This window comes from Hyperoodon ampullatus (assembly GCF_949752795.1).
Source record: "Hyperoodon ampullatus genome assembly, chromosome: 6".
Lineage (NCBI taxonomy): Eukaryota > Metazoa > Chordata > Mammalia > Artiodactyla > Ziphiidae > Hyperoodon > Hyperoodon ampullatus.
The window spans coordinates 114,019,048-114,038,725 of record NC_136919.1 but is presented as its reverse complement, the minus strand read 5'-3'; the positions used below and the strand labels follow the sequence as shown (position 1 = coordinate 114,038,725).

Genomic DNA, 19,678 nt, shown 5'->3' with positions numbered 1-19,678 from the left:
GGATAATTATTTTAGAATTCGATCTAGATTTTCTTCCATTTGCAAAATGTAACACTGACGGGGTATATGTTTAGAGAGATGTCATCACTTCCTCCAGCAGTTTGGTCTCCGTGGGCTTTTGGCATCCCTGAGTGGGGATGTAACTGCAACTGAGTGGGGAAGCTCGCTGCAACTGATTTCCACCGGGAGATGGCGGTGGGCTAACTCCGAGGTGGGACGGGTCAGCAGGCAGGCCCCCCAGCCCAGGAGAAGACCCTGCTCATCGGAGCACGTATGGGAGCTGCCTGACGTGGGTCTCTGCTGTCCCCGACCTGCACGCGAGGTTCTGAGATGCAAAAGTCCCAGCACCACCTGAGTTCATCCCAAGAGTCACGGCATCTGAAAGAGCCCGGGTCTGAGCCTCAGAGAGAATGCACGACACGGACCGTGCCTAAGGTGAAGGGTGAAAGGCGAAGGGCAAAGGGTCAAGGTCAGGACCAGGCCGGCCAGAATGAAAACACACATGTACTTCCTGCTCATCTTGAAAGACAGCTCTCAAGGAAACTGTGAAGCCACTGGGTCTTCCCTCCGAGAGGCCTGGGAAGGCTTGGCTGGAGGAAACAGGCTTGCGTTTGCTCTCAGGGATAATCTGGCTCAGATAGGCCATTTCAGGAAACAAGGCATCGTGTTCCCAGCTGGCGCGGACCAAGCAAGGCTGAAGATGGTTCGAGAGGCATCCTGACTGAGCACGAGGGCCCGGGTCCCTTGCGCAGTGGGGCTGGGGAGCCTGGCCTGTCCCGGCGTGGTGAGAGGCTCTTAAGGGGGAAATTTGTGATGGGCAGGTGTACAGACAAATGCCGTAGATATGCTTGCTGTGTTTTTTAAGACCCCTAAAACTGCACAGGGAAACACAGGAGATCAGGAGATTTAGTCAAACACACACACAGACAAGAATACCTGAAGTGCCTGGGTTAAAAGACTGTTGGAGAATTAAGTCCAAGGATCAAGGTAGGATTTATCACACTTGCCCGCCCAACAAGTGGCCAAGCGTTGGCATTTCAAGGGCTTTTAAGTGCTGGCCCCGCGAGGCATACATTCACGTCACCCACAAGGGAAGGAAATGGTTTCAGTAAGTGTAAGGCCAGCCACCCTAATTCCACTGGGGGCCACTGTGCTCCAGTGTGAGCCGTGCTGCCGCCCAGTACGTGTGCGTGCGGTCGAGCACACAGCAAGAGGAAAAGCCCCAGGGCCAGATCTTTGGTCCTGGAATTTCTAGGAAAAGACAAAGGGAAAAGGCACATGAAGGTGACTGATTAAGGAAAAAAAAAAAAAAGTAGCTAAAAGTATTATATCATTATTTTGACTTGTTTTTCAACGTACCATTTTCCCCTATGAAAAGAAAATTCAAAATATAAACCTTATATTTATTATTTTACATTCAAGTGGAACTTCCATCTGGGGGGGCTCAACACAATTTTAGGCCACGTGGAGCAACGTATTACTTTGGTGCCTTTTGACTTAACCCGATGGAAGAATTCAGCTTTTTTTTTTTTTAAACAGCTTTATATTCCCAGCTGTAACACTTGCTTGTACACACACACAGGCACACACGCAAATCCAAAAACTTCTACATAGAAAAATAAAGGATAAACATTATCCATCTACTTGATACTGGGTACTGGAACTTCTATGTACATAATTTTTTTTTCCTCTTTAATGTTTTCAGTCACCGCACATTTTCTTCCCTCCTGGGTGATCTACGTACGAGTCTAGGGGAGGAGATGCTATACTGAAGCAGAAAAGCTACATCGCTCTCGGGGTGGTGGGGGAGGAAGAGAAAAAGCACTTTCTCGCTCCCCTGTCAGTCTTTCGACATGTTCTACCACCTGGGATGTCCCTGCCGACGGACGGCCGTCGTGTAAGCGGCTGTCCCATCCTCTCCTCTCTCTAAGGCGTCAGAGAGCAGATTCTGCCAACACCCTGCCCCAGTAATCTTGGTGTGAGGGCAGGGGAAGGGGAGAAGTCAGGGAAAGCCTTTGCACAATCCAAGATTCTGGCATCACTTCCCACAGCCCGTTCCTTTAGTACAGAGTTCGATTCTCCAGCTTGTGCTTGGTGAGGAAGTACTTGAAGAACTCGTAGACGGACCAGGAGATGGCAGTGGACGGCATCTGGTAGATGACGCGGGCCTGCACGCCCTTGAAGTAGCCCGGCAGGCCGTTGAGCTGGTACACCGTCCGGAAGGCGTTGGCCATGCCCGACAGCCGGCCGCTGATGTTGGCCAGGTTGAGGGCCATGTTCTCCTGAGTGTTGAGGAGGGTTTTACAAACGTCCAGAGGAGTGGTAGCGGCTGCAGCCAGGGCCCCGGCCAGCCCTCCTGAGATGATGTGGGACTGCGGGTTGTAGGCCCGGTATGGGTTGATCTGCTCCTGCAGGAACTCGTAGGTGATGAAGTGGATGGACTGGAAGGGAACGTTCATGGTCAGCTGCGTGGTGTAACTCCGGTAGAAGGCCCCCAAGCCCTCCGTCCCCCACACGGTCCGGATGCAGCTGAGGGCCGACCGGTGCGGCGAGTCGTACATCTGCAAGCGCTGCTTCACAACTGTGGGCGGGTCCCGGGTGGTTGGGTTTAGCCCCACCCCAGGTCGGAGTGAGACGGGAAGCCAAGCCATAAAGAGAAACAAGCAAGTTTAGACACATGGGTAACAGGGCACAGAGAGCTAGCACACACCCAGCCCCAGCCCGAGAAACCACCGAGGGCCAGCTCCAGGGCATCCCATTTAAACACACGCCTCCGGGATCCAGGGCCAGGAGGTGGCTGTTCCCTGACGTTTCTCCTGCCTGACTCTTGGTTGACGTGGCCCCCAAACCAGGCAGCCACTTCAGACGAGACTCCCCGAGCTGAGCCCCCAGGCCCTAACTGCCTCGGGCTTCACGCACGCTGAGAAATCTAAACCCTGCTCCTGGCTCCTCGGCCCTCTTCCGTCCCAGTACGTCTATTGGACACGTGTCCCGTCTTTTATTCTCAGTGGTCTGTACCTCTGACAGTGTTTTTAGCTTCTGGGTCTCAGTGCTCTTGGAAGAGACACTAGAGTGATATCAGCCCAAGCTCAATGGCAAACTCCAGTGAGGACCCTGGCTTTATTAATACAAAAGTAACTGGTGGGTCAAAGGACATGGGGGCAAATACTTAGAATTTTAATTGTCCCCACGCATTGCAAGATAAACACATACAGCGTGCTTTACTTTTAAAGAAATAAAGTCCTTAAAACGATATAATGTCAAGGAGAGGAGGGTGGAGTTGAACCTCATTTTTCTCTCCTTTAAAAAAAATAGAAATAAAAGTCTTGCCTGGTTGACATGGGCTAACTTCCTGCTCATTGATGTGAACTGCCTTAAACACACAGAAAAAGCGGCCCACCTCCCAATCTGACCCATACATCCCTGAAAGTCAGAACAAGTTTCCTATCTGCTAAGGCATGGGAGGCAGCTGAGAGCAAATAAATTGTAACCTTAAAAGACAAAACCAGACAAACTTATAACACAAGATTTAAAATGCTGCACTTTTAAACCTCTGATTCTCCCTTCTGGCAAGGGACCATTTTCAGATAGAGGAGGAAAAGGGAGAGAGCCCTACATCTCACACAGAGAATAACCCAGCTGAAGGTGTGTCCAGCACTGGGTCCAAAAGCTCCTCAACATTCAGACCCAAGTTGGCTGAGGATGCGAGGATATTGAAAAAGCTGACAGAACTCGTCTGCACAGCTAAGAATTGCTTTATCACGCTCCCAAAATTCAAAAGGAAAAAAAAAAAAAAAAAAAGAAGGTAATATGGGAGGAGACAGCTACAACAAAATGGCCAAATAATAATTTATGACGTAGAGCGATACACACATGGGGGCTCACCATACTCTTCTCCCTACATTCACCTGTTTGAAATTTTCCATAATAATTTCAAATTTCTTTGAAAAAAAGCAAATTGAACATAAGCCCTTAAGCCCTAACGAATGGCCTCTGACAGATTCCTTCTAAATTCGCGTCTGTGGTTGATAATGGTTAACAAGGGCCCAGTGGGGTGTGTGTGTGTGCACATGTGTATGCATGTGAGCACACACAGGTTTCAGAGTAGTGCAAAAGCACACAAAAGAATTGCCAGGAGAGGCTGTTAAGCAGATATCCTGTCTCTACCCCCAGAGATTCTGGTTTAGTAGGTCTGGGGTCGAACCTGAGAATCACCATGGTTTTTTCGGGTTTTTTTTTTTTTTTTTGTGGTATGTGGGCCTCTCACTGTTGTGGCCTCTCCCGTTGCGGAGCACAGGCTCCGGATGCGCAGGTTCAGCGGCCATGGCTCACGGGCCCAGCCGCTCCACGGCATGTGGGATCCTCCCGGACCGGGGCATGAACCCGCGTCCCCTGAATCGGCAGGCGGACTCTCAACCACTGCGCCACCAGGGAAGCCCAGAGAATCACCATGTTTAACATGCTCCCAGGAGACACTGATGCTACTGGTCTGTGGATCACACCCTGAGTAGCTCCGTTTAAGCGAACAGGAATCCCAGAGCTCAAATGCTCACGTGCCTTCTCGAGGCCTTTGAGAACATGGTATGAATTCTCCTGCTTATTCCGACGGGACCAGGAGTTCCCTTGCCCGACCTTCTGTCCCCAGCCCCCAACTTTGCTCAGGCCCCTCTGTGCATCCCCTACTGCCACTCCCTGGGACCCTGAAACATTACCTTCTGCTGGATTCATTACTGCATCGTGGAGCAGGGTGGCCATACTCCCAGCTATCCCTGCAAAACAAACTCCAGAAAATTACCCTCTGGGACCAGGGGTTCTGAGGAAGTTCCTGGACCTTGCTTTCTAAGAAGCAAAACTCATTACCAACTCCACCCAGGTGAGCATTGTCTCTTAAAACCCTAAAGTGATCATGGAAAATACTGGATAAAAATGAGGAAGGTAATATAGGCACCGTTACTCACATTTCAACCCTGCAGAACCTCATTTTCCCTAGGAAAAGGCTAGACCTGCCACCATGGGATGCTACCAGAAAACACACTTGGTGGCTTTTTCCACCACAGAGATTTGAATTCTCTCTCATCTCTGGCCTTTGTCTACAGATTAACCCACTCTGCCCTTACGCTGGGGGCAATGGAAGGGGATGATATCATGTATACAGCAGAGAGGGGGGAAAAAGAAGATAAATCTTTGAGAAAATTCCTTAATAAAATCCAGGCATTTTTTAAAGCAAATGGCCAAGGGAAATGGGCGTCAGGGAGATCTGCATATGGCAGATTTCCAGGGTGAGTTTGCAAAGTGATGACGTGTCTCAGAAATGACCGAGCCCCTCTGAGGGTCTCCTCTGGCCTGGCTTCAAGAACCAGGAACTTCAAAAGCCAGATTCCAGCCTGGAATTTTGCTTTTGGCTCTGGGTTTCCTCCCTCTGTGGGTGACACTGCCCAGTAATTAAGATAACTGCTAAAAGGTGGGAAGCATGAGGGACACAGGCTAACGCTTCAGAAATGCGTATATATCCCCCTCCCTCCCTCCCTCCCTCCCTCCCTCCCACACGCTTAGGATCATCCCCAGAAAGGTCAAAACGCGACCAAAGCACACACCACAGTGAAGCAATAACAGTGCTCGGTAGAACTTGACATAAACTGGGCTCCGTTCAAACCGCCTTCAAGGGGCTCAGAGACCAAGGAGCTAAAAAGGCAGTTTCAGCAAAAGGAGGGCCCTGAGGCCATGAACTTGAGGACAGCATCAAGAGTGCAGATCTTGGTGACGGTCCGGACAAATGCAACTAGGGGCCGATTTTTAAAAAGCAAAACCAATGTCTGCAAACCAGCCAGGTTGGAGTCATTATTACCAGGGTTTGCTGATGGGAGGGATGCTTTCTGGTTCTGAGCAGAACAAAAAAGAGAAGGGGTAGAGAGTTGTTGCCAGTCACATCTACCTCTCTGTTGCTGAAAAATAAATTTGTTAAAGTAAGTTCTCCTTATGCCACTAGCCAGAGTCTCACTCCAAACCCAAACAGAAACCAACAAAAGCCAAACCCACAGGAGGCGAAAATAACCACTTGGCAGGGCCCAGTAAGACAAGCCTATATAACAGTTGCCTGCGGCCAGCTCAGGCCACCCCCCACCCTCCTGGTTCCCTCAAAACAACAAAAGAAAACGATTTCAGCCCTTGCTTGCAGAGAGATGCAACAGACGAAGAGAATGGGAGCAAAATTCCCAAATCCCCAGAAGCTTAGGTGGGAAAGGTCCTCTGTGCAGGAGCAAATCCTTTGTCAGCCATAAAACTTCTTGACCTTTTAAAGCTTAGTTAGATCTTGACGTTGTAGAGACCTGTTGGGCCAGTTTTTAAATAGTCTCAAAGAAGCTGTCCAGATAACTTTTTTTTTTTTTTTTTTTTTTTGGAATCCAGCATTCAAAAGTTTTGTTTCTATTCAGGGTTGTTTGTTTTTTTGTTTTTTGTTTTTTTCTCCCCTAGATCTGATCATTAATTGCTTTTGAATTAAAAAAAAATTTTTTTTTTAAAAGCAAAAAGGCAAAACCCACTCAACAATGAAACACCTCTGTCACTGATTCTCCCTGGGCTCCAGAGAGCGAAGGAAGGGAATGAAAAAAAGCACGTGTGCATGTGTGTGTGCGTGTGTTTGGGTGTGTGTGCACACACATATCTAGAGTCCTTGATTCATGAGCAAGCGTGGCGGAGATGAGGCATCAGGCTGCTGGGTCACAGGGAGGAGAACCCTGGGGAAGGGTCTGTTGAAGGAGAGACCTTTCTAACTCCAGACAAATGCTTGCAAATACCATTGGCTAGGTGGCTGTTCCCTTGGTGGTGGAAAACGGCATTTAAAGTCCTTTTCATGTTTTCGTAGCAGGCAAAATACAGGGCATGGGCCGGCCCTGCGCCCATCATCATCACGTTGAGGCCTCGCAAGGGTCTCCAGAAGCCTTCAGTCCGTATGATTTTCTTGAGGGCTCCGTAGACACTTGTGTAATGGGCTTTGGGATCTGGATTCAAACTCTGCATTCGTGTCTGGGGGAGGGTGAGAAAAGAAAAGAGTGGGGTTAATGAGGCTGGTCAGGAGGGAAAGGAAGACCCAGGGAGAGAGTGAGAAAAAAACAGGCCATTTTTATAGATTCACAGGATTTCTGGGTGAAGAAAACTTTTATTCTTCTCCTTTCTGGAGTAATCCCCCATCCCTACACACACACACACACACACACACACACACACACACACACACGTTCACATGGATTTCATTATGCGCAGCAAAGGCAGTAAAAGATGAGGGGCAGGATTTGGAGTAGGAACACCTGCCCGGCCACTGGCAAGCTGTGTGACTTCTGATGAATCCCTTAACCTCTCTGGGCCTCGGGATTTGGCACCAGAGACCAGTTTCCACGGATCAGGGGTAGAGGGGTGGGGGGGATGGCTTCAGGATGATTCAAGCGCATTACATTTATTGTGCACTTTATTTCTATTATTATTACATTGTAATATATAATGAAATAATTCTACAACTCACCATAATGCAGAACCAGTGGGAGCCCTGAGCTTGTTTTCCTGTAACTAGATGGTCCCATCTGGGGGTGATGAGACCGCCTCAGCCCCACCTCAGATCATCAGGCATTAGATTCTCATAAGGAGCGCGCAACCTAGATCCCTCACGTGTGCAGTGCACACACAGGGGTCGCGCTCCTATGAGAATCTAATGCCACTGCTTATCTGACAGGAGGCGGAGCTCAGGCGGTAATGCAAGCGATGGGAAGTGGCTGTAAATACATATGGAGCTTCACTCACTAACCTGCTGCTCACCTCCTGCTGTGTGGCCCAGGGGGTGGGGACCCCTGAAATAGAAGTTTCATTATTATCCAGGGGTTCCCACTCCAGTTCTAAAGTCTTCTGTGCCCTCACTTATCTGAGACCTCTGCGTTGGGAAAGCTCCATTCAGCCCCAGCCATAAATCTCCCTGGCATCCTCCATCGCCCACCCCCTCATCTCCTCTAAATACTTTTTACATTTCGTCTATACAAGTTAGCCCTGAAATATATGGTCTTGTTCTTAATTTCTTCCTATGTATAGTCTTGCCCCCTGGGGGCAAAGACCAACTTCCCCCATCTCTGTCATCCCCATCACATTCCCCAGGCCCTTGAGTAGGTGTGATGGTGAATCTTATATGCCAACAACCCGGCGAGGCCGTGATACCCATGCTGGCTCCAATTACGTCCAAACACTAGTCAACATGTTGCTGTGAACGTGTTTTATAGATGAGATTACCATTTAAAGTCAGTAGCCTTTGAGTAAAGCAGATTACCCTCCATTGTGTGGGTGGGCCTCGTCTAATCAGGTGAAGGCCTGAAGAGAAAAGAAACTAATGTCCCCCAAAGAAGAAAGAATTCTGCCTCCAGTCTTTGTTTGTAACATCAGCTCTTCCCTGGGTCTCCAGCTGGCCTGGCCTGCAGATTTGGACTTGCCAGTCTCCACAATCATGTGAACCAATTCCCTCCCTCTCTCTCCTCTCTCTCTCTCTCTCTCTCTCACACACACACACACACACACACACATTATTGGCTCTGTTTCTCTGAAGAGCCCTGACCAGTACAGTAGATAAGAAATATTTGTGGGTACATGTACCACACTGGCTCAGTCCTGCAGAAGCAGCATTCCCTCCTGCACTCCCCTCCACCCGACACACACAGTCTAGAGCAGAGGGTCTCCAAACTTTGGTAGGAATACCCTTTTACCTCTAAACAAAATCATAAAGAAACTAATATAAAAAATTAAAAAACTTCTCTGACTGGAAATGGGACAAAAAGTTCTGTGCCCTCCTCTGACTCCTCAAGGCAGAAATCCCCCCGACCAGGAACCCCAGGGCTCAGAGGAACAGCATGAAAACCAAATTAGTGGTAGTGGTAGTTTTATTTTTTGGTCCTGCGGCGCGGCACGCAGAACCTTAGTTCCTTGACCAGGGATCGAACCCATGCCTCCTGAACTGGAAACGTGGAGCCTCAACCACTGGACCACCAGGGAAGTCCCAGGACATCTTTAATGCTTAAAAAAAAAAAAAAAAAAAAAAGCAAAGACTACTTCTGACTATAAAATTGGTCTTTAAGTTCAATTTAGCTTTATTAAATACTACTTTCCCCTCTTTTCTTCTACCACAGACTGGTGAAAATGCCCCCTGACTCAGCCAGAGGAAGCCGCCAGACACTTGGGTCCCACATTCCCGGGGGGGGGGGAATGGACAGGGTCAGTGTCCCTGTACCTTTTTGTTTAAGTGTTTTCTATTCTAACCCGTTTCAAAAGGATTTTAGGCAACTTGATAATGGAGGACACATTATAAGCAAACAAGACCAAAGGAAGAAGTGGGTGAGCGTGCCGACCAGGAGGGTCGCTGACTCACGGCTACAAAACCTGGGCTTTGTTCCTAAGTGCACCGCTGGCCAGAGAAAATAAAGTACACGCAATGCAAAGTGCTCCCTTTGGAAGAGACAAAACTGGTGCTCCAGGGACGGCAGAGGTTCTCTAGCACTAAATTCTAACGGGTATTTGAAATTGCTCAAGCTTTAGAGCAAATGAAGCTTCATATTTTGCCTGGCTTTCTCTTATCACTGCCCCCGATAAAAATCAGGAGGCTGATGCAGGAGGTGGTACAACCAGGTGGCCCGGAAGGCAAGTTCTGCTATCAGACAGAACTGATTCCGTCACTTATGGTGTGACCCTGGACAAGGCAGTTAAGCTCTCTAAGTTTCAGCTTCTTCTTTTGAGAGAAGAAGTGAGAAAATTAAATGTCTATTACTATTCTTACGGTTAATAACAATAAAGGATTCATCAAGAGGCTAAGTAATATGGTTCTAGTACCTGACCTTCCAGACCGTTCTAAGCTCCATGGAGCAGGGGTTGTGTCTGTCTGAGTCACAGCACATCTCCAATGCCTAGTACAGTGTCTAACTCACAGTGGGGGACCAATAAATGTTTGCTGAATGAATGGATATGCAAACAAACACACATGCACCTCAGGATACCGACGAGGGTGAAGCCGTACTACATCCCTTATTCACCTCCCCTAAATATAAGCATGCTTTCCTGGAATTACCTGTCCCTCTCATCACCCTTTATATCTAGAGATTTCCTTATTGATGAAAAGTTCACATTTGGCTGCATTTCTCAAGCCCAGAGTGTGAGTCTCTGAGCCACAGGAGGACCAGAGGCAGCCTGTCCCTGGGGACCTAGCTGGGGCCTCTCACTAAGAAGTGGCTCCTGCCAGGCCCATTCCCGGAGGAGAGACCCGCCTTGGGGAAGGTCTGCAGCAGCTGCCTGTGCCACCTCCTCCCGGTTTCTGGCCTGGGGTGGCAAGACCAGCCTATGGAGGACAGCCTTCCTCGGTCCCAGCAGCCCCTCGCAAGCAGGGGTGTGGCAGTGCAAAAAAACACGCAGGACTGGAGTGAGACACTGGATCCCGGCCCTCACTGGCTCTGACAGGGCCAAGTGGCCTTGGCCATGGCATCTCACCTCTCTGGTCCCCAGTGCCCTCAACTGTAAAGCAAAGGGGAGGATCAAAACAGCGGCTAATTATCAGAATCACTTGGTAAATGTCTAAAAATACCTGTCTGGGCACCACCCCAACACATATTGATTTAAAACTTTTTTTTAAATTGAAGTATAGTTGATTTACAATGTCATGTTAATTTCAGGTGTACAGCAAGGTGATTCAGTTCTCTCTCTCTCTCTCTCTCTCTCTCTATATATATATATATATACACACACACACATATGTATATACATGTATATATATGTGTGTATCTATATCTATCTATCTATATATATATTGATATATTCTTTTTCAGATTCTTTTCCCTTACAGGGAAAATAATTTTATTTTCCTTATTACAAAATATTGGGTATAGTTCCCTGTGTTTTACAGGAGGTCCCTGTTGGTTATCTATTTTATACATGGTAGTGTGCATATGTTACTCCCAAACTCCTAATTTACCCCACCTTTCCCCTTTGGTAACCATAACTTTTCTATGTCTGTGGGTCTAGTACTGTCTTGTGAATAAGTTCACCGGTATCTTTTGTTAAAAATTTTTAGATTTCACATATAAGTGATATCATATGATTATTTGTCTTTCTCTGTCTGGCTTAGTTTTTTTTTAAATTCCCCATTTGATCCTGATCCTCACTCACACTTTCGGAGAACTGCTAAATAAAGGCCCCTTCTAGGGCTTCCCTGGTGGCGCAGTGGTTGAGAGCCCGCCTGCCGATGCAGGGGACACGGGTTCGTGCCCCGGTCCGGGAAGATCCCACATGCCGCGGAGCCGCTGGGCCCGTGAGCCATGGCCGCTGAGCCTGTGCGTCTGGAGCCCGTGCTTCGCAACGGGAGAGGCCACAACAGTGAGAGGCCCACGTACCGCAAAAAAATAAAAAATAAAGGCCCCTTCTAGGCCCCAGTGCTTTCTAATGACGTTCTTCACCCGGCCTCAGCAGTAATCGACTCAGCTTTGCTCGCTTGAGGAGTGGTGAGGGCTGTCTGGGAGGGCGGTGTATGTGGAGAGGCGAAGGCGGGGAGTAGTGGGCGCACGGTGCTAGGGCTTTAGAGCCGGCCAAGCTGACGTCGCTGGTCTGTACCATCCCCGCTCTGGGACCTCAAGCGGGTTCCTTAATCTTGGGGTATGGAAAAATCCCCCAGAGAGCTGTTGGCAGACCGAGTGAGGTAACCTCAGGAAACGCCTGGCTTGGAGTGCAGTCAACGATCATCGTCCCGCCTCCTACCTGCCCCCTATATATGGGAAGGCACGGCGGGCAGGGGGCGGAGGGCACGGGTGGTCTCTGCCTTAACAAAGCTGCTCATGTCAGCCGGCTCACGGAGACTTACAAGGGAAATTTGGGGTTGAGTTCTCACCTCCTCCCTCTTTATAGGAGGGGTGAGGGCGTTGGAATAAATACATTTTGAACCAAAACATATCATCCTATGGAAAAGGACAGCTGGACTTCAGTGGACTTCTCTGTCCTCGGGGAGGTGGGCTACTCAGTGGCAGGTCATATTCAACGACCCCCACCCGGAACAGAAGCAAGTGGTCCATGAGCGCTGAGGACCCAGGAAGCCCCCTCTCAGCCCACGTCAACCACCATGGCCAGGCTTGGGGCCAGCGCTTCCCTGGTCCTGCAGCACCTTCATTTCTCCAATCTGCCTGCAGGGGGCACCCACTCGGGGTCGGGAGCCAGGAGACCAAGAGGAAATAAACAAGGAAAGTGTGAAGTAAGAGGAAAATGAAACGGACTGTCGGAAGGCGCTCAGAAAAGGGGGCAGGACTGACCCATCTGTACCGTTACGTAAGGTCATGAAAGCATCCTCAGAAGGGAGCCTGAGAAAAGCTGAAGGCGGGCAGGTGAGAGTGAGGCTGCAGGGACCAGGGCTGGAGAGGAGATAATCAATAGAGTCTCTTTTTTTTTCTTTTTCTGTGACATTGCCCATAAAATGTACAACCGAGGGCTGGGCATTTTCTATCTACCTGTGGACTAGAGAAGGAGAAAAAGTTAGGGGTGAGTGGGAGCCACCCAAGTGTCCATCGATAGATGAATGGATAAGCAGAATGTGGTCCACCCGCACAGTGGAATATTATTCACCTTAAAAGAAAAGGAAATTCTGACTTGTGCTATGACATGGGTGAACCCTGAGGACATGATGCTAAGTGAAATAAGCCAATCACAGAAAGACAAATAGTGTATGATTCCACTTATAAGAGGTCCTAGGGACCTCTAATTCATAGAGATAGAAAGCCGAATGATGGTTGCCAGGAGCTGCGGGGAGCGGATAAGGGGAGTTATTGTTTAAAGGGTAGGATTTGGGGTTTGCGAGATGTAGAGTTCTGGGACTTCCCTGGCGGTCCAGTGGTTAAGACTCTGTGCTTCCGCTGCAGGGGGCACAATCCCTGGGCCTGGTCAGGGAACTAAAATCCTGCAAGCCACGTGGCCACAAAAATATTTTTAAATTAAAAAAAAAAAAGATGCAGAGTTTTGTGGATGGATGGTGGTGATGGTAGCACAACAATATAAACATACTTAACGCCACTTAACAGGACATTTAAAAATGGTTAAGATGGTACATTTGATGTTATGTGTATTTTACCACAATTAAAAAAAAAAAGGTGTGAGGGTGGAGAGAAGGAAAACGAAAATGAATGAATGAAGATGCCCAGAGAAAGAGCAGAAATTAAAATAAAATAAAATAAAAAAAACAAGAAAACGGAGACAGAATTTCACCCACTGCCATTCATGTCCTGAGTTTCAGTTCCTACCTAGCTGTCCAGCTCTCCTGTTTATAATAAATTCCCATTCTTTGCATTTTAATTCTCCCCTCTTGGAAATTCATAAGGTACATTAGCACAATAAAGACTCTGGGAAGTCCTTCAGGAAAGCAGACTGTTGAGCTTTGTTTCAAGGCACTTCTTCAAGGTTTGTCTTTGGCAATGGAAGCCTCGTCTCACTGAATCATCAGTTACACCTTGCAGAACTCACTTGAGAAAACACAGCTGCAGCCAAAGGCACGGACCCTGGAAGTAGGAAGTGCAGAGATCAGGAGTCAGAGGGACCCCCTGGAGCAGCCCCTGCAGAGCATGGGCAGCAGGGAACAGCCTGGAAGACTAGGCCTGGTGGGGGGGCCGTGCGGGGGACAAATGAGCAGCACAAGCCCTGTGTGGCACGTGATGGAGCCTTTTACTCCACATCAACTCGCATAACTGCCGTTGCTCTCAAAGGGACGGGATGGAGGATAGTGCATGGGCCCCGAGATCAGGAGACCTGGGTCTCTGGCCTGGTCCTGCCACTCACTGCATCACCTAAGCACCCCCCACCCTACTCCCCCCCCACCCCAGCTCTAGAACAGTAATTCTACAGGAGGGATACAAATTTTAAACCAACTCCATCAACTGCCAGCAAGACCAGAATGGAGAGGTCAAGTCCCTTCCTCAAATTCTCCCCTAAGAAGACAAAACAGGACAAGCCTACCTTGTAGGCCTGTACTTTCTCTTTCTTTTCTTTCTTTTTTTTTTTTTTACCACGCCTGCAGTGGAAGCACAGAGTCTCAACCACTAGACCACCAGGGAAGTCCTGGCCTGTTCTCGCATTGAGAGGGCAGGGAGGGAGTGGAAAATGTGTGTTCTGCCCCAGGTAAGCTCGAAGGATCGTATAACAGGAGCTGCAAGGGCTGGGCAGAGAGCACATCTAGCTTATGAGCAGCTGCCTTTTCTGCTGGGAAACTGGAGCCCAGAATGGAAAAGGGACTTGCCCAAGGGCCCATGGATAAGGAGTCATGGATCTGGGCCCACCAGAAAGAAGAGGGCAAGCTGAGTCTGGCAGGGAGTTCTTGGACCTCCCCGGGGATCCTGCAGAGGCCAAGCCAGCCTGGCTCCAGCCGCTGCAGTGTCACTTGGCCACTGTCCTCCCACCTGACCTGGACACGGCTGGGGATTCCCAATCTTTCCGAATTTCTCAAAAATAAAACCCAAGTAATAAGATAAAAAAAAAAAACTTCCCATGACAAGTGGCACTTTCAAGACCAGAAAAAGATAATGTGAAATCTACTCATCCATCCATTCAAATGCATTTGCCAAGCTCCTCCCCTGAGGCAGGTGTGATGGGGAGGGAGACAGGGAGGGGCGTGCACAGGGCTCCCAGTTCACGGTGTGAATGAACAAACATCACAGCACATGGGCAGCCACGGCTCCCACAGAGGGAACAAGGCTGTGCTCCAGAAGGTCGCCCAGGAATCTCTGCTCCAGACTTCCTCCCAGAGAAAGGAAATAAGGTCCAAGCACCGAGAAAGTGCTAGGAAAATGCCAAACCATGTTAGCATCTGCCACCCAGTGGCTGCTTCAGAATTAGATGTTAAGTTGGTGAGTTTAATTCCCTCCCATCTGCCAACCGTTTCCAAGTAGCACTGACATCACTAAGTCGAACCGCAGTAAAATGCCTAGGCTGGACTGCAGGGCCTGCCCCCAGCCCCCACCCCCTATTTTCCAAACCCCATAGCCACGCACCCATGGGTGCAAGGCCTCCCTGGCAGTGCATTTCCACCTGCAGCGCATCCACGACGCTGTGTGCAGCTGCACTGGGGTCTGTCTTCTGCTGATGCTACAGCTCCCGTGCACAGCCGCCCAGAGGAGAGACGGCCGCCCAAGAGCCGGTTCACACGCAGGCCAGGAAGGAGAGGCTTTTTTTGGCACAGTGCTTTGTGGGGAAAGGACTGCCTTCCGGAGCAAAGCCACAGACCTCATCGCACCTTCCAGAATCCTTAGGAGGGACATACAACAGACGAAGAAACCCAAACCACATCAAGGGAGCCAACGCACAGTAAACCTTTCAGCGCTCTGAGTTCAAAATGGCCAGCATCCTAGCTCAGACAGGACTCGCATCCTCATCATGCTCACGACGGGGGATGGACTCCTGGTGGTACTCCCAACGATCACGCCCTGGCCCTTTGAAAGCACATGCAGAAATCATAAAAAATGAGGCACGAGGACAGCATCTAGCATCACCCCCACACCACATTAACCAGGAACGGAGCAATGCAGAAAATCCTCTAGGGGAACCATGCCGTTCGCAACACTCTGAGGCACAACAAAGCGTATTCCCAGGTTCAAAACTCCAAATCGTGTCTTTTTACATCTCCCAAGTTGGCAAAAGTATATCCATAAGGAGAATATACTGTGTCTCTGATTTTTCATCAAAAGGAAAATTTAGGAGCCAGCAAGAGAAAATGAGTCTTCACAAGCAGTCCTTGCCTCTCCCCACCAGCAAAAAAAGGGGGGTCTGTTGGGAGAATGGCTGTACATCGGAGTAGGAAGACGGGTGGTGCACGGGAGGACCGGGCCTTTGCATTCTGAAAGCCCTTGCTGAGAACCCCTATATGAAAGCAGCCAAAGGGCCAGCTCTTAGAGAACCAGGCAGAAAAGGTGAACAGAAAAGAGATGAGAGGGGGGCTTCCCTGGTGGCGCAGTGCTTGAGAGTCCGCCTGCCGATGCAGGGGACACGGGTGCCGGGCCCGTGAGCCATGGCCGCTGAGCCTGCGCGTCCGGAGCCTGTGCTCCGCAACGGGAGAGGCTGCAACAGTGAGAGGCCCGCATACCGCAAAAAAAAAAAAAAAAAAAAAGAGAGAGAGAGATGAGATGAGATGGGTGGGAACAGACCTCCAGCTAAATCAGGTCTGTGCCAATGTCCCTGCTTCGCCTACAGAAAGCCTCAGACCTCCCAGGGTTTTCAGGTGGCCCCGATGTTGGGGGAGGGTGGGAGGAAGTGGGTTCACACATGGGAGAGAAAACCTTCAAGCCTGCTCTGCCTTTTCACTTATTTCCCATGGGGTCCAATGTGCACAAAAGTCACATTTGCTCTTCTCATCAGACCAGCCACCGTCAGACGTTCCTGATTACCTGCTGCCTCTGTGGTGCTGGGCCTGGACTGCAAAGGATCCCTGCCAACTGTCATTCATGCTCTCTGGACTGAAACCTTCAGGCCCATTAAGGGTGTGCTTAGGGCGCATTGCTATTTCTAGGGACAAAAGGACTAAGTGATGACATCACTTATATGTGGAATCTAAGAAATAGTACAAATGAATTTATTTGCAAAACAGAAACAGACTCACAGACATAGAAAACAAACTTATGGTTACCAAAGGGGAAAGCGGAAAAGAGGGATAAATAAGCAGGTATGGGATTAACAGATACACACCACTATATATCAAATAGATAAACAACAAGGACCTACTGTATAGCACAGGGAACTGTATTCAATATCTTGTAATAAGCTATATAATGGAAAAGAATCTGAAGATATATATATAAATATATATATATATATTGCTGTACACCTGAAACTAACACAATATTGTAAATCAACTATACTTCAATTTTTTTCTTTTTTTTTTTTTTAAAAAAAGGACTAAGTGAAGACCTTACACGATGTATTCAGGAGAAAACACATATTCCACCAAGACAACCCAAACCAGGTTCCTCAGCCTACCAGGGAAGAAGCCACAGCACCAAACACCACTTCTCCTGGGAACAGGCCACAGACCCCAGAGCATATCCAACCCAAAAAGGGTGGCATTTGAGCTGCACCTGGAAAGGGGGATGGTATTTCAACTGGCAAGAAATGGAGCTGTCATTACAGTCCCTTCCACACTATCTGCCTTTTTGACTAGGTGCACGTGTGACTTTGATTGAAAAAAAAAAGCAAACAGAGCAGAGAAAGGAAGAGAACGTTCGGGCTGAGGGGGATGTGAATGTGCTGGTGGGTCTGGGAAATGGAGGAGGGTCTGGCTGGAGGGCGCGTGTGCAGGGGATGCAGCGGTAAGGTGTGGATGGAGAGGGAAGGCGGCTGAACTCCAGGAGGCTCTGTCTGAATAGGTTGCTGAGGTGTTTAGAATTTACTTTACAGTCAAGTGTTCTCCATGGTTACGCCCCGCACTTGACAAAGCAGCTACAAAGAGCAGCACGGTAAGCAAGAAGGCTGGGATCTCCTGCCTCTGGGAGGAGGGACCAGGCCTGTGCAACAGAAGCCCTCCCCATGGGGTCCCATTACGGGCCGGCGGCTGGCTCCCAAGCTGCAAGGTCACTGTAACGGCACAGCCACGGAGTCTGCCTTCCCACCCGCAGGCGGCAGCTCACAGCCTCCTCGCCTGTGGCTCCAAGGATGCCATTCCCACATTCCTTTATCATAGGAGCCAAACCTGCTCATTCCTCCCCTTCTCTAGAAAATTCTATAGCTGGAGGGAGGGATGAAAGAATCCGTACCTGGCTCAGGCCCCAGGTACCTAGGACACACTCAGAGTACCTAGTTGGTGGCCCGCCCAAAGGATTAAATGATCTCTGCTCTGCAGGTGGGCAAATTCCCAAGATTCTAGGTAACAGGGCTGGAATTTCATGGGTGGGATGGGAGACCTCACTGGGAGACAGAGAGGGCGGGGAGAGCACTGGGTGGAGGGGAAGCCTGGACCACTGGTCACTCTGATCCACCTTGCTTGGCTCCAGTAAGACGAGCCAGGGCTGGACTCCTATGTTCAAGCCCCACATCTGACATGCAGGACTACGTGGCCTTAGGCAAACTGCCTTACTTCTCTGAGCCCCAATGCCAATACTCACAAAATAAATATAATAAATAAATAAATATAATAAAATATTTATTATAATAATGTATTATATATAATAAATAAAATAATTATAATAAAGTTAGATAGCAGCTAACTATCCCCATTTTACAAACAAGGAAACTGAGGCACAGAGGGATAAGCGACTTGCCCCAAGGTCACAGAGTACAGACAGGACCGGAAGCCACACAGTCTGACTCCAGGACTGCGCCCTTAGCCTGCACCAGGCTACAGGACCTCTCATGGAAAGGTAGACTGGAAGGGTGACCTATGACCTCCAGCTTCTCCCTGGTCTCTGATGTGCCCTGCTTCTATGATTGTGCTAAGTCACCCGTACACCACCTCACGTGCCGGACCTTTTAAAGAGGGAGAAGCCCTGATGCGTCAAAGTCACCTAAAGCCTTGCTGCTTAAGTCCATGCAGGTCCTGGGGAGGGGGGCGGGGGTGTCTATGTCCAGGTGGTACTTAGAGGCAGTCATAGAGACCAGTCCCCTGGAGGTCACACAGCATCACTGTTTCCCAACTCTGGCTGTCAGCCTGGACACTGGGCTCAAACAGAGCTGGGTAATTGAACCCGGTTCAATACCAACCCATCTCTGTCCTGGAAAAGAGCTTGAACCACTTGCCCACCCAGGCTGTGGGCAGGAAGAGCATCCTGACCAACGAACACCCCCGGCACTCCATCAGTATGCAAAGGCTGAGACTGAATACTCCAATGGTCAGGCTGCTTTCAAGGAAGAATTTCACTCACCTGGCCTCCCCGGGGCCTCCCCTGACTCAGCAGCTTTGTCTATGTCACTGGCTTAAAAACACCCCACCTACAAGTAAGGAAAAGGCGTCAGAGGCAAAACTGGAGAAACACCTCACTCTCCAAAGTGTTCTGTTTTCCTGGCATCTGGGGAAACTCACTGAAGCATCACAGAACCGCACTGAAGAACAAGCTTAATACAAGGGTCCACATGGAAGCGCCCAGGGAACACACGAGGTCCCCCAGCCCAGAGCACCAGTGCATCTCCTGCATGCAGGAGAAGCAGAGTCCAGACAGCCCTGCTACCTACTTCAGCCCCCCAAGCTCCAGCAACATCGGTTTTGTTTTGCATGGGGTGGAGTGGCTCCTCCCTCTGGGCTTCTGTTTGATTTCAGAGTTTTCCACCCATCCAGCCCTCCCCCAACTCTGCTTGGCTGATGAGGAAACGGTTGTAGGACTTGCCCAAGTTCCCAGAGTTAGTCACCACTGCACTGAGACTGGACAGCACTCCGACTCCCGGACCCCACCCACTTGACCATCCTTCAGCGGTACTTTGCTAAAAATCCGAATCATGGAATCTCAAAGAAACCTCGTTCAATCACCCACCCACCCAAGGCTCAGACAGTTCCTGGGGTTTGAAGTTCATCCATTCACTCAACCGTCACATACTGAGCTCCTACAACATGCCAGACGCCGTCGTTATTAGGACCTAGGGACACAAAGACGGCCCCGTCCTCAACCACGTCACTGTTTTTGAGCTGTACACATTAAGTGACTAAAGTTCTCTGTCCTTCAGT

At 49.3% G+C, this 19,678-nt stretch overlaps 1 protein-coding gene across 1 annotated transcript in view; it reads right to left on the bottom strand.

The window, feature by feature from the left end:
* Positions 1-1,428: 1,428 nt before the first annotated feature.
* SLC25A37 (solute carrier family 25 member 37) overlaps positions 1,429-19,678 on the bottom strand; it is a gene marked incomplete at its 5' end in the record, with an annotated part of 40,419 nt that continues 22,169 nt past the window's right edge. The window contains 3 exons of the mRNA XM_079707194.1: positions 1,429-2,581; positions 4,713-4,769; positions 6,795-7,023. Coding sequence (XP_079563320.1) covers positions 2,061-2,581; positions 4,713-4,769; positions 6,795-7,023 — 807 coding nt within the window. The 3' untranslated portion in view covers positions 1,429-2,060. The remainder of the gene's footprint in view (positions 2,582-4,712; positions 4,770-6,794; positions 7,024-19,678) is intronic.